Here is a 14,458-nt window from a genome sequence, read left to right as displayed (position 1 = left end):
GAGCTGCTTTTTGGCAGGATGCCACTCCAACAGTCTTTCTCATGGGGATCAGCCCGCCCTGTGGGAACTAACTGGCTGGAACAACAGCCCAAAGGTAACTTCCAAAAGTTACCACCTGTAAGTCCAGCATTTCACAAGTTTCACTGCAAAGTCACCTGGGGCCCAGGAAACCCAGCTCTGCTGTCTAATGAGGTGGCCATCCCAGGGTCATGGGCCCCAAGAGACTCTGTCTACCACCTTCCCCAAGTAGCTGTTCCTTTTCCCTCCTAGTTCTGTCATAAGAAGGAAACAGGACTATTCCCAGTCCTCGGCAATACTATGTTCACTAACAAGGATCTTTACTAAAAACAAAAAAGCTTTGCTAGAGAAAGTACCTTTCTGGGGGAGAAAACTGCAGTAGTTTACTGGACAGTTCTGAGTATCTTGACTTCACTAGGGAGGCTCTGTGCTGGGCAAGAGGACAGGGCACCAGAAGCTAGCCACTAAAATAGCAATTTCTGCTATCTAAGACCAGGGAAACAGTGTCAGATACCCACGCTGCCTGAGTGAGTGACACTTCACGTTCTTTACGGATCAGGAATTGGCAAGGCAGAGCCTCCACCTCCTGCGCCCCGGCTCTGACTCTGGTAATATGGTGCTGCAGACCATGGCCCCAACATCTTAGGTCACCGCCGGCTCCGTAGGGGCAGACAGGCAGGCAGCAGGGCCTGGAAGCTGGCAGCACCAGCAAATGGTCAGACCCACCTAAGCCCAAAAGAAACCCTTCCCAGAGAGACCATGGAAGCTTGCTTCCCTCCAGGACCTCCAGTATGCAAATGGCCACAGGGAGAGCAGGGGGTGACAGTTGTGCAAGATTAACAGCGGTCATATCTAGCTTATCAACTCTCAAGCAGCCCCACAGAGCCAATGTGAAAGATTTAAAAAGCAAAGCAACTCGTGACAAAAAGGAGCATTAACTCTAAGCAGAAAGAATCAAAACAAGAAAAGGAATTAGTTTTGCAACATACACATAACCAATCAGGTCAGCGAAGGGTTGTTTGTAGAAAGCTTCGTCTGCCACCCTAGACAGCAAGAAGTCCAAAGGCAGGCAAGCAGGCAGGAAAAAAGAGAGAACATTGAGAAGCAGAAACATCTAAACCCCACAGTATTGCACCTGACAGCCCCCGGGGAGCTGCTCCCGGGCTCCGTCAGACCCAGGGCCTTCCAGCGGTGGGCACTCCAGTGCACAGAGAGGGGCATCTTGGAAACTGGCCTGCCTGGTGCCCGCCACAGGAGAGCACTGCAGCGTCAGCTTGGGGCTTCACCGGCGACACCCTTTAGTAAGCACTCTGTTATGGGCTACATGCCATTCCACACACGGCAACCGTTAGTCAGCACCGTGGCTGACGGTGTCCTCGCCCTCCTCCCAGGCAAGGTGACTGAGGCTCAGCGATGAAGACTTGGTCACCCAGTGGCAGTGTGGATCGCAGTGCCTTTCCTCACTATACACTAGTTTTCCTCACTATACACTAACGTTTGCCAGCTCAGGGTGCCATGCTGACTTTCTGCCAGCCTCAGGAATTATCACTGGGTATGACTACTACCAGCCAACAGATGGGCACAGCCCCAAAGATTTAATCCCAAATCTTGGACCCAACCACTGCTTTCCCACACTTGTTTGGTGGAATAAAAAACCCCTGGCCGTTGCACAGTGCCGGCCTTAGACGTAGAAGAGGCTGGGGTAAGTGCTCTGGGGAAATGGAAGCTAGTTTGGGCCCCAGGGTTCCGTGTCTGCTCAGGAAGCCAGGACAGTTTCTAGACACATGCCAGTCTGGGCTTTTGACAAAGTGTAGCTTAAAATCCTGACCTCACCAAGTCCTTATATACTCGGGGCGGGAGGGGTGGGGCGGGGAGGTGCAGGATGTGACTAACCAGGGCACAGGCACACTGGGAATAACCCTGCCAAGTCTCCGCTTGTCCTTTGCTATATTGTTTTAGGATTTAAAAAAACAAAAAACAAACAAACAACAACAAAAAACAAAACAGGAAAATTTTGTTTTGTGAGACAGGATCTCACTTTGTAGTCCTGGCCTCCCAAAATTGAGGAGGCAGACATTGGCTGGAAGGCCATTTAAAGGACAATCAGGTCACTCATCAGCTTACACACACATTTATCTGAAAGCAAATTCTAGTAACATATATCCTAGTTTCTATTTATTTCATTTTGATACGAGGCCTCATGTAGCCCAGGCTAGCCTTAAACTTGACAGGTAACTGAGGATGCCCTTGATGTTCTAGGTCTCCTACCTCTCGCCCCCAATCTTAGGAATGCTGGGATCGTGAGGATCCCCTTCAGGCAGTGCTGCGGACCAAGCCCAGGGCCTCACACAGGCCATGCAATCGACTAACTGAACTAGACCTCCAGAGGTTTTAGTTTACTTTTAAAATACACACATACCCTTCATTCTTTCCTAATTCTCTACACAGAGGATAGATCTGTGGAGATGGAAAGAAAGCAAAAGGAGCAGCCTGGTTGTAACTCAGGGACTCAAGCTGCGGGTGAGTCAGTCAGGCGCGTGGGAGGCACAGAAGGGCAGGCAGCTCTACACCCTAATCCCTTTAGTTTACAGAAGGCTTAGCCTAATCCATTTATGCTGCTGTGCTCTCACTGGGGGAGAAGAAAGGTCTCCTGCCTCCCCTCAGGGCATCACTTCACAACAAAGGCCTTGGTGAGGCCCTGCCTCTTAACTATTGGCCCCAAGAATAAAGAGCTTGTCTCTAAGACAAGCAGGGCCTCTGAAGGACAAAATTAGAGACACTAGTGCACAGGCGCCCCACCTGTCTGCTCTCCTCCCAGGGTAAGGCTGACGTGGAATCAGCACCTGTCAGGGCTCAGGGAAGCCTGAACCGGGGAGAGGAATGCCTGACCAAAGGCCTAAAATAACAATTCAGAACTCCATTCTATAAATAGCTCTACAGTGGGCATGGAAAAGGAAGTCTACCACTGCTAAGAATAATGGACTTAATTCCTTAAATGGTTTTGGTTAGAGCTGAAAGTCCTAACACGAGAGGCCTCTAACAAGGGGAATGCTTCTCTTCTTGCTTGGGAAGGGAAATGTTGTAGAGTTGTCCCCCAAGGATGAACTGCAGGAGACTTCCACCGTTCTGAGTCTCTGAAAAGGGAATTCTTTCTCATAGGCCACAACTGAATGACTCACGCTCTGGTGCAATAACAGGTAGGCCCTAACTTGGGGTAAAAGATAAGGTTTGGCATAGACAACACAGTACCGGCTACATGGGAACCAAACACCACCACCACGATGCCCCTACCCTTCTGCTGACTCCTCCTCACCTCACTCAGGAGGACCTGGCCTGGATGTGCTCCCAAGTGGTGAGGGGTTTTGTTTTATTTCAGAATAGGTCTCTATGTTCCAGGTTAGCCTCCTTTCTGTCTCAACCTTCAGAGCATCTGATTATAGTAGTGTGGTACCACCCATGGCTTGGCTGATACCCCTCCTTCCCTGTGTCATTTTGAGGATTTAACACAAAGTCCTGCATCACAGAACTTCATTCCTAGCACCTCAAATGATTTATAAATTCTCCTAACCACCATCCTCTAAAGAAATCACTGGAAGGCAGGCAGTGGTGGTACAGGCCTTTAATTCCAGCACTTGGGAGGCAGAGGCAGGAGGATCTCTCTGAATTTGATGCCAGCCACCAGGATTACACAGAAAAGACTGTCTCAAAAATAAAACAACAAAAACAAAAAACAAAATCTACAGGACTAAAGAGTAGAAAAGGTATCTTCTGTGCTAGGATGTGGGGGTGGTGGTTAGCATCCCCTAACCTTATGCACGCAGACCTGAGCTGTGAGCAGCTTTTCTAAGGCAGACTCAGCAGGTTTCCGACATCCATGTGTTAACACTCCATAAGAAATCTCCTCTCTCTGAAACTAGGGAGGTCAGGCAGTGGTGATGCACACCTTTAACCCCAGAACCTGGGAGGCAGAGGCAGGCTGATTTCTGAGTTCGAGGCCAGCCTGGTCTACAGAGTTGAGTTCCAGGACAGCCAGGGATACACAGAAAAACCCTGTCTCGAAAAACCAAATCAGAAACTAGGGAGGGTCAGGCAACTCCACATTCTACAATTCCGAGTAAACTAAAGTACTGCAATCTGACTACATGCTCAGAACCTCACCCTCTAAGGTTAAGTTCCTCTAATAGACAATGGGGTATTCCTTTAAATAAAGGGAGTAAGCACAAACTTGTGCAATAGAAAGCCTGTCCCCAATGTCTTCATTATTAAGCTTGAAGGTCTATTTGTCAAGTTGCTGAAGCCATGGGACTCGATGCAGGAAGAATTAGTGGACTTGCCCCAGGGCCTCCAGAGTGGAGCGGTGCTGAGGCACTTTTGCTGGGGTGTACTCCCCACTGCAACATTGTTCTTTACTGCAGAGCCACACCTGATCCTGAAGGGGAATCATCTAGAGGTGGCAAGAACGGAGGAGCCTGGCATTTCACATTTCACACTTCACATCAGCACAGAGGCTCTGGGTGGCCGGATGGCAATTGACCCTGACCAAAGTCCTTCCCACCTTACTCAAATGGAACCTGAAAGGCACCGTCTTAGAATACACCCCTCAGAGAAATGTCCAGGTTGAGAGGCCTAGGCTTGGCATCAAAGGACAATGTCAAAGATGATCAAGAAACACGGGGAGTTTTAAAGGCCTGTCTTAACAAGAACCCACTTATTCTGTCACAGTTGTTTCACAATGGCAGCAGCTGGCTATATTTTCTGACAGATCTCCTTCTAAGAGCTGCCCCCGAAATGCCAGACCCAGCCCACAGTGAATAACCTAAGGCCCAGTCTGCCTTGGGCTCTGTTTTTGTCTTTTTTTTTTAAACAATGAAATGAGTGGCATGCCTCCTACGTGGTAAAAGGTGGGTGGCTCTGAATCCAGCAGAAAGTTAATCTGCCTGTGGCAGGGAGCTATACTCTGAGTATCTCCCTAGGCTACCTCCAAGAAATGAGTGCACACCACAGCTACTGTTTGGTAATGATAGGAGAAGGGGTATTCTCTCCCCGCAGCATTAACTTTCAGTAAGTGTAATGTGTGTGTGTGTGTAAGAGCACACTGTAGCTACCTTCAGACACACTAGAAGAGGGCATTGGATTGTATTACAGATGGTTATGAGCCACTATGTGGTTGCTGGGAATTGAACCCAAGACCTCAGAAAGAGCAGTCAGTGCTCTTAACTGCTGAACCATCTCTCCAGCCCTTCTTTTAAAAAGCATGTTTATGAGCCCAGAGCTTCCTAAGCACAGGCAGTCGTCGGTGAAGCCTTAATCCTGCAGTCCATGCTGGGACATCCTGAACTACCTAATTACAGAGCATGTCCATGCTAAGAACGGACTTCAGAAAGCCTCTTTAGGAGGGCAGGGCTACATTTAGGGGATCTGTATACTTAGTCTGTAATTCTCTCCCAAGTAAGGAGCCTCTGCAGCCGACCTTTCATCTCAGGGCTCCAGGGCCTACCTTCCCAGATCTTGCCATTACAGTTGATGAAACCAGGCCCAGTTTAAGAGCCAAACTCAATCCAAGTTGAATTTTGCTCACAAGACCCAGAAGACTTGCAGCCTCTGTTTCTAGCAGTTTCTTCCAGATCCCCAAGGCCTTTCTAAGAAGGCAGGCACAGCCAGGAACCTGGACTGGGTTCTCAAATGGATCTGACTCAGTTTCAGAGAAAGGTCCAACCTGTTGTTTGCCTTTGTCTTCTGTAGCTGCTCATCCTGCCTCGCGTACCACTCTTCCAGCTCCTTTATCGCCTTTTCTTTCCACTCCGCTTCTTGCTTCCGAGAATTGGCATCTTGTAAGAGACAGAGAGAGAGAGAGGAATACAACTGAGGGAAAGCAGAAGTAAGTTCATTTCAACGTGTAATGTTTTGGTCCTACTGAATTTACAGAGCTATCAGAATGTCTGAGCATATATGTATATGCCAGGGAAAAAGTGATGGGAGGTAGCTCATGAGTTAAGAGCAGTGGCTCCTCTTTCAGAGGGCCAGGGTTCCATCCCCAGCACCCACATCCCACGGAAGCTTACAACCATCATTAAGTCCAGCTCCAGGGGGTCCAATACCCTCTTCTGGCCTCTATAGGTACTCCAAACATGGTGCACAGGCACACATACAACTTTTTCCTTTTTCTGAGCCAGTGTTTCATGTAGCCCAGGATGACCCTAAACCTATGACACTGGTGAAAACCTTGAACTTCTGCCTCTTGCTTCCCCCTCTGAATGCTAGTCTACAGAAATATATGACTATGCCCTGGTTTGTATTGCTGGAGACTGACTTCAGGACTGTGAGCATGCTGGGCAAGTACTCTCCCACGAATCAACAGATGCGCCTAACTCTTCTAGAAATGAACATGGTCCACACCCCTAATGTAACCACTCACATTTTTAAACAACACAAAGTTACTCCCCTAACTATAAATACGGTGGAAACTCTTGTGCGAGGCAGGAAACTAACAGTAAAATTAGCAGAGGTAGAAATGACTCACAAGTCAGAGCTAATGGAAAGAAAACAGGGATGGAGGGAGCTGCAGGGGCCAAGGACACAGGATCACTGTTTAACAATCGCCGAAAGGCTCAAGACTGCAGGTTCAGAAAAGTCACATATGTAGGTTTGCTAGCCTGGATTCTCAAACATTTCTCCTTTGGAAACTATTTTTTTTGGTGTGTGTACATACACTCATACACAATCAGGCACATATGCAGGTCCCAGAGGCCAGAGGCATGAGAACCTGTGAGATGGAGTTACAGACAGTTGTGAGCTGCTCTGTGGGTGCTAGAAACTCAGCCTGGGTCCTCTGCAGGAGCAGCCAGTGCTCTTAACTTCCAAGCCATCTTTCCAACTCCCATGTGAAGGTTTGGTTGAAGATCACCCGTCACAAAGGTAGGGATGCATGATCATGCCAGCGGCACCGCGAGTCACTCTAACAGTCAGACATGCTCTCAGGGCATCCTCTGTGGCCTGTGATTTACATATATTTCAATCTTTACAATACTCCCAAGAAGACACATTTTAGGTTCATTTTCAGCAGTGAGGGAGGGGAAAAAAAACCTCAAAAAGTTGAGTGAACTTGCCCTGGATAAGGGGAGAACAAAGACCTGGTCTGCTCTCAAGCTCATACTTGACTTCCCTCAGTAGGCGAGCCTGGAAATAACCACATGATTATATAACCATCAAGGCCACCAGGAATGCAGAGGCAGCCCACCCTGTAATTAGCATCTTGAAGACGGAGAGTGAAAGCGGGGTGGCATCAAGTAAAGACTGGTCTGAAGAAGCAAGAGCGTTCCTGGGCACCCGTGGGAGTCGCCTTCAAGTGTCCTGATGTTACAGACTCTCCTCTGTTGTTTAACTCAGCGAAAACGGCCTGGCGCTCACATGAGACCCGTCTACGTGGGGTTTCCACTAAAGCGTCTGACACACTGGCAGAGGATTTCTGATGGTCTTGTCCATGACACACACGGGGCAGAGGATAAACTATCGATTCTCAAAGTTGAGGAGGCCACATGAGCTTCAATGAAATAAAACCTACTACCAAACCCAAATCAAAGTGGACTACCTCCCAATCGCAGCCCTTTTGTGGCTGACAAGATGGCCCTGTGGTAGAAGCACTTGCCATGCAAGCCTGATGACCCAAGCCCAATCCTGGGTTCCACAGTAGAACCTTGAAATGTTTAAAACTTTAATTGCCTTTTGATTAGACTATATTCTATGTATTCTAACAATCATTAAAGTTATTTTTTGTTAGGGCTAGGCATGACAGCACACACCTTTAGTCCCAGAACTAGTAGGCAGAGGCAGATGGTTCTCTGTAAATTTGAGGCAGTCTGATCTAAGTATCAAGTTCCAGGACAGCCAGAGAAACAAGAGATACACAATAGAGACCGTGTCTTTAAAAAAAAAAAAAAAAAAAAAAAGTCTTTCTTATCTCAAGTTTCATTACATGGCCCAAAATGGACTTGCTGTATAGCTCAAACTGGCCTCAAACTTGTATGTTTCCCAATTACTAGAGGGGGTATCACCATAGCCAGCGTATGTATTTTTCATTAAATGTTAGGATCAGTCTAACTGAAGTAAAATGGGCAATCATCTGTAAGTAACAGTGTATGCAGTATAAAACCCAGGCTGCCTGTCTGTCTGCTGGCTTACAGATTCACTATGTGCTAGCAGAAGTAACTGAGAGTCCTTACTGTTCAGCCTGATGGGACACAGCTCTAACAGCACGAGCTGGAGCGGGAAGGAAGGAGCCTCCTGAGAGCGAGGCACACTGACGGGGGAGCCTTCCTCCCCAGGCAGCCAGCCTCACCACTCCTTATAGGAGCCATCTGAGACCACGGCCACCGGCGCGTGCTCTCTCAGTTCTTACAGAAAAAAAAAAAAAAAAGGGTGAAACCCCAACTGCCAACAAACACTGACTGCAATACAAGACCAAATGTTCGACTTTCCCTGAAGTGGCCATCTTGAGTTGGGACTGGGGATGCGTATCTGTAATCTCTGTGCCCAGGAAGCTGTTAAGTTTAAAGCCAGTTTGGTATGCACAACAAATCTCAGGCCAAATAGGGCTACACTAGGAGACTCTGTGGTGGAGCTGGGTGAGGGAGCCCTGGTTAGGAAAATTCTTCAAAGAGTTGCTCCAAACACAAACTTGGTGGTTAAAAAAAAGAAAGAAGACGTTTCCTACCACCAAAATGTACTCTTTCTGGGAGACAAACTCTGCCTCCAAGCCGTCACTAAAGACAGACAAAGAGCAAGCAAACAAGCACAGCTGCTAAGCCCTGTCATCCTGTGTGCAAGGACGCTCTCCAATACAGGAGCTTCCAGCCACACGTGGCCACTGGAGTGTAAGCTTACTAAACATAAGCAAAGCTTAAAACTCAGCTTCTGAATTCAGGTGCAAGTACTTGAGTACCCACATACGGTCAGGGCTACTATACTGTGTATTACCACAAACAAACTGGCCAAAGGCATAGATACCAAGCATCTCTACCTAGGAAGAGACATTTAGTTACTGCTATTCAGGGTCACTCTGTTTTGAAACTAGGGATAAAAGGTCTGGCACTGACTGGCTAGGTTATTTGGACAAGGTCTCTCCCTACTTCTAGGAGTCAGTTACCCCATCTGAAACCTAAGGAGCCATGTTTCATCAGGTAGAGTCTGGGAGAATACTGGCATAAGTACATGAAAACTTCACTACTTGTAGGAGTTACACCTGTATGTTAGAACTAACCAGCCAAAACAGAAGGAGGATGTGCACATCTCTCTATACACCACACAGGGATGATGGAGAGGCCCCAGCAGTTAGGAGCATTTGTTGCTCTTACAGAGCACCCAGGTTAGGTTCTTAGCACCCACATGGTGGCTCTCAACCATCTATATTGGTTCCAAGGCATCTCAAACCCTCTTCTGGCCTCTGAAGGCACCAGGCACCACTGGTGTGTGTATGTAAACAAAACACTAAGGCACACAAAATATAATAAACAAATCTAAAAATAAATGAAGCCCACACATAGAGATGCACACTCTAACTAAATGAAAGCTATTAAGAGCTGGCACTGTAGCATACGCCTTTACTCTCAGCACTCAGCAGGCCAAGGCAGGCAGGACTACAAAGAGATGCTATTGGTCACCTCCTCACACTGTCACAGCAGGCTTCCCTCATCTTGAAAGAATAGGTGACATTAAGGTATACAATTCTACCAGAAGCTGATGCCAAAGCAGGGCCTGGCCCGCCCGGCGAGATGGCCATGCACACGGATGCACTTAGGAAGCAGTGTGGCTGGTGGGATGGATGTGGATCCCGAAGCACAGCAGACAAACTCACATTTGTTTTTACCACTTCTTAGCTGTGTGCTTCAAACAATCTACTTATAATCCTCAATACCTTTACTCACAAAAATGCAAAAGGGAGCTGGAGAGAGGGCTCAGCAGCTAGGAGCCCTGGCTGCTCTTCCAGAGGACCTGGGTTCAATTCCCAATACCCACATGGCAGCTCACAACTGTCTGTAACTCCTGTCCCAGGGGATCTGACACCCTCACACAGACATACATGCAGTCAAAAACCATCAATGCACATAAAATAAAAATAAATATTTTTTTTAATGCAAAAAAAACCCTTACCTTATAGGAACAGTCAGGCTAAGAAAAGAAGTCCAGGATTCCTGTTATGATTTGGATACGATAGGCTAGGACCCCCTAAAAGACTCATGTAGGGAGCTTGAGAAAAGATTCAGGACTTTAGAAGACCAGCATCCACATAATGGCTCACAAGCATCCATACCTCCAGGTGCAGGGGATCCCACACTCTCTTCTGACCTCTGCAGGTACCAGACACATGACAGACATACATGCTGCTAAAACATTCATACACATAAATTTAACTATAAACCTTAAAAAAAAAAAAAAAAAGCTCACTGTGCTATTTGTTGGGAAGTGACTAGACTACAAGAGATCCAACCTAATTGATGGGTAGATCCATGGCTGATTCACAACAGAATGGACCACTGGGAGATGTGGTAACAGACAAAGGGGAGCTTGTATGAAGTGGTGGCTGCTGAGAGTCCTTCTGAAGGTAAATGACGTCCTTAGCCCCTGGGTCCTCTGTTTCCTATCTGCCTTGAGGTAACAATGTCCTTTGTCTGTTCTGCCAGGATGTTTCTATCTTGTCAGACCTAAAAATCATAGAGCCAGGAGCCCTTTTCTGAAACTATGAGCCAAATCAAACCTTCTTCCTTAAGTTGAGTCTCTCCACTATGATGTCACAGCAATGCAAAGTTACGAACACATTTCCTAACATTAGATTCATCTTTTAAATGACAAATGAACCATCAGTGTCGCTCAAATGAACAGTACTTCAAGTTCCCATATACCCTTATAACAGCACTCAGCTCTAGGTCAGTAACACTGACTTCCTCTCAGATGATGACAGAATGAAAGATGGGAACCAGGTGCCCCCACAGTCAGCAAAGTGGAATCTTGAACTGAGCCTTTCACCTCAAATCCAGGGCTCTTCCTAGAGAAGACACTTCCCTATACTCCTGTGTTCTTCATGCAATAGCCTATGATGAAGTATAGCCTTGCCAGTGGTCTTGCGACCTTTAGTCTGAAAAATAAAACCTCCTCAAGACCGATCAGAAACACTAGGGCTGATGCACGCTTCCGAGGGATGAGAATACAGGCCAGGTCAGCTACTCTACTGAAAACAGACACCCGAAGGCAAAAAGGGATTCCTTACCGAGGGCTTCCAGGCGCTCTGTTTGCTCTTCTCTCCACTTACGGATACTTTCAGGCTCTGATTGCAATCGATCCACTTCTGAAATGGCTGCGTAACTGTCTGTTGGACCATTGCTCTCCTTAACACAAAACAATTACACACTCTATCAGTACCCCGGTCCTTTCTGAAATGTTCTTCCTGAGAGTAGAACAGGTCACATAGCGAGGCTGTGTAAAATGTTAAAGGAGGACTCTTAACGCAACAGGAGAACCCGACAAGCCACCAGCGCTCCCTGCATTACAGCATCACCGAGCTGGGTCCTTGCACTCTCAGAAGGGAGGCAGACTAGCTGCTATCTGTTAAAAAGTGGGACACAAGTGGGTGACAGGAAAGCTGAGGCTGGATGTGTAAGGGACACAGTAGGACACTGCGATCGGTCTCTCTCCTCACTCGACAGAGATATGCGCTACCTTCAAAGTAACAAAGCCAAGCCTAGAGCCTAAGGCTTCAAGTGACATTGTACCATGCAGGAGACAGTCACTGAATGCCATCTAACCAAACGGTACATTTTAAGAAAGAATTCAAAAGAAAATGTATAGCAACTATAGTCAAATCAGGGAAGGATCAAAAACTGCAGACGACCATGAGTCAGAGGGCAGGGATGCTTTTCTGTAGTGAGTAAAGACTTGAGACCTAATAACACATTGACAAAACCTCATAGCTGCAAACTGATTTGAGAATTATACTATGTGGCCAACTGGCGTTTATTACCAGCTTGACCTTATTAGACTCTAACAAAAAGAAAGAGCGTTAAAGTTAAAGCCAGGCTTAGTGGTGGATCCCAGCTCTCAGGAGGCAGAGGCAAGTTAAACTGTGAGGCAGAGGCAAGTTAAACTGTGAGGCAGCCTAGCCTGGTCTCCTAGTGAATCCCAGGACAGCCAGGCCCACACTGTTCCCAGTGACTTCTATAGTGCTGGATATGGCATAGGGCACATAGTGCTTAAATTGAGGCTGATGATCATCGTTTCAAATTCTAATTTTTTTTCAAAAAGCTCTTACCACCACTGCCACCCACTGCCTACTCTGGCAGACAGTGCACCAGCGCTGGGGTCTCTTTTAGGTCAGTCAGTTCAAATCACAGTTAAGGCTCTAGTTTACTGTTATTTAATATAGTTAAGAGCACTCTGTACCTGGTAGTATTCACCATTCATCACTCCGTCAACAGCATCTGTAAGACATAAGATTTCAGCAAGTCAATCAGGGCTACTTAAGGATTAAGGATTATATACGAGAATACAATATTGTGTGCTGCAGCAACTAGGAGCTACTGAATAGCCTGTAAGAAGTGACAGCAGTGCTAGAGCATAGCTCAATGGCAAGACAGCCTACCTAGCCTGCATGCCTCAGAGAGGCCCTAGGATCAAAAGGCAAAATACTTTGGTGGGGGAAGGGAGCCGGAAAGATGGCACAGTGTAAGAGCACTGGAGGCCCTCTGAGGATGCAGGTTTGATTCCCAGCACCCACAGGGCAGCTTAAAACCATCTGTAACTCCAGTTCTAGGAGATCCAATGCTCTCCTTCTGTCTCCATGGGTACCAGGCACCCTAATGGTGCAGAAACATGCACACAGGCAAAACGCTCATATACACAATTAAAAAAAAATTGCCTGACACCCTGAGTCCACTCCCTGTGACCCAAACAGTAGAACAGGACTCCTGCAAGCTTGCTCTGACCTGCACACACACAGGGGCCAGGGTGTGGATATGAACTATCTGTGTTCATACATGCCTGTAGTGCCAGCACTCAGAAGCTGAGGCAGGAGATCAAGGGTTGTGAGGCCAGCCTGGGCAAATTCCAGGCTGAACCATACAGAAAGAAACTAAAGGTAGGTGGCATATAGCCTAATAATTCTAACAAAGGTTCCTAACAGTGAATAAAAGTATCTGGCTGGTGTAGTCCTTTGATGAATTTCTTGTTGAAGAATTGCCAGGCCACAGGGTATGTATGACTTTGAAGGTTCCTCTTCCAAGTGAGACAACAAGGCGTCTGACATCTGACTTTCTTCTTTATTCAACTGTCTGAGATCTGCCTGTCTTTACTGTCTTCTGATCTCGAAATTCTCTTTATTAATAAATCTATAATACTGCAAGTATTTCCCCATTTTGTTCACCTCCCTCCCCAGGCGCCTCTCTGTGCACCTGTGCATGCACGTGGAGCTCAGGGGTTCTCATTGGATATCTTCCCCCAAGTGACTTCAACCTTATTTTTAAAGACATGGTCTGCTGGTTGGCCAGCAAGCACCAGGGATCCTGTCTCCTCTCAACTCTGGGCTTACAGGCATCTACCACAGCAGCCAGATTTCACATGAGTACTTGGGAATCTAACTCAGGGTCTCGCTTGTGCAGGGTTTGAGCCATCTCCTACGTTCATCATTTGCGCACGCGTGCTTAATTGACACAGGCTTTCACTGTAGCCCAGGCTGTCTTCAAACATCATGGAAAAACATCATGTTGGTGAGAATGACCTCAAACTTGTAATACTCTGCCTCCCTTCCCAAGTGCTGGGAATACAGGCCTACACCACCGTATAAGACAGTTTACATGGTACTGGGAATTGAACCCAGGGCTTCATGCATATTAAGCAAGCACTCTACCAATTGAGCTACATCCCAACACCCCATATTGGTTTTCAACTTGGTTTATGACATTTAACCCTGAGAGTTTCAATTCAATTTGTCTGCAAATGTTACCAACTGTTACTCTGTGGCTTCTGCACAGGCTATCCCACAACAGTATCTTTTTTTCTTTTAAAACTAATTATACGCAGGGCATGGTGGCGCATGCCTTTATCCCAGCACTCGGGAGGCAGAGGCAGGCAGATTTCTGAGTTCGAGGCCAGCCTGGTCTACAAAGTGAGTTCCAGGACAGCCAGGGTTATACAGAGAAACTCTGTCTCGGAGGAAGGAAGGAAAGAAGGAAGGAAGGAAGGAAGGAAGGACGAACTAATTACACTTTATTTAAGCCATCAGGTTTGGGGGGGGTGGGGGGCTTTCGCCCACTGAGCCATCTCACTGGCCTTCTGCTGGTACTTTAAAAAATATCTGTCTCGCCGGGTGTGGTGGCGCACGCCTTTAATCCCAGCACTTGGGAGGCAGAGGCAGGCGGATTTCTGAGTTCGAGGCCAGCCTGGTCTACAGAGTGAG

At 47.2% G+C, this 14,458-nt stretch overlaps 1 protein-coding gene across 2 annotated transcripts in view; it reads right to left on the bottom strand.

The window, feature by feature from the left end:
• The window catches only part of Clta (clathrin light chain A), a 29,717-nt gene that overhangs the window by 1,678 nt on the left and 13,581 nt on the right, over window positions 1-14,458 (bottom strand). The window contains exons 2-5 of one of the 2 annotated variants that reach the window (XM_029475938.1): window positions 12,448-12,485; window positions 11,279-11,396; window positions 5,735-5,846; window positions 1,008-1,061 (exon numbers count right to left, since the gene is read on the bottom strand). In XM_029475938.1, the coding sequence (XP_029331798.1) occupies window positions 1,008-1,061; window positions 5,735-5,846; window positions 11,279-11,396; window positions 12,448-12,485 (322 nt within the window). The remainder of the gene's footprint in view (window positions 1-1,007; window positions 1,062-5,734; window positions 5,847-11,278; window positions 11,397-12,447; window positions 12,486-14,458) is intronic. The other variant, XM_021159538.2, reaches the window with a different exon arrangement.

This window comes from Mus caroli, chromosome 4, assembly GCF_900094665.2.
Source record: "Mus caroli chromosome 4, CAROLI_EIJ_v1.1, whole genome shotgun sequence".
Taxonomy (NCBI): Eukaryota; Metazoa; Chordata; class Mammalia; order Rodentia; family Muridae; genus Mus; species Mus caroli.
Note: the sequence above shows the minus strand (reverse complement) of the source record. Positions and strands in the feature narration are given on the sequence as shown.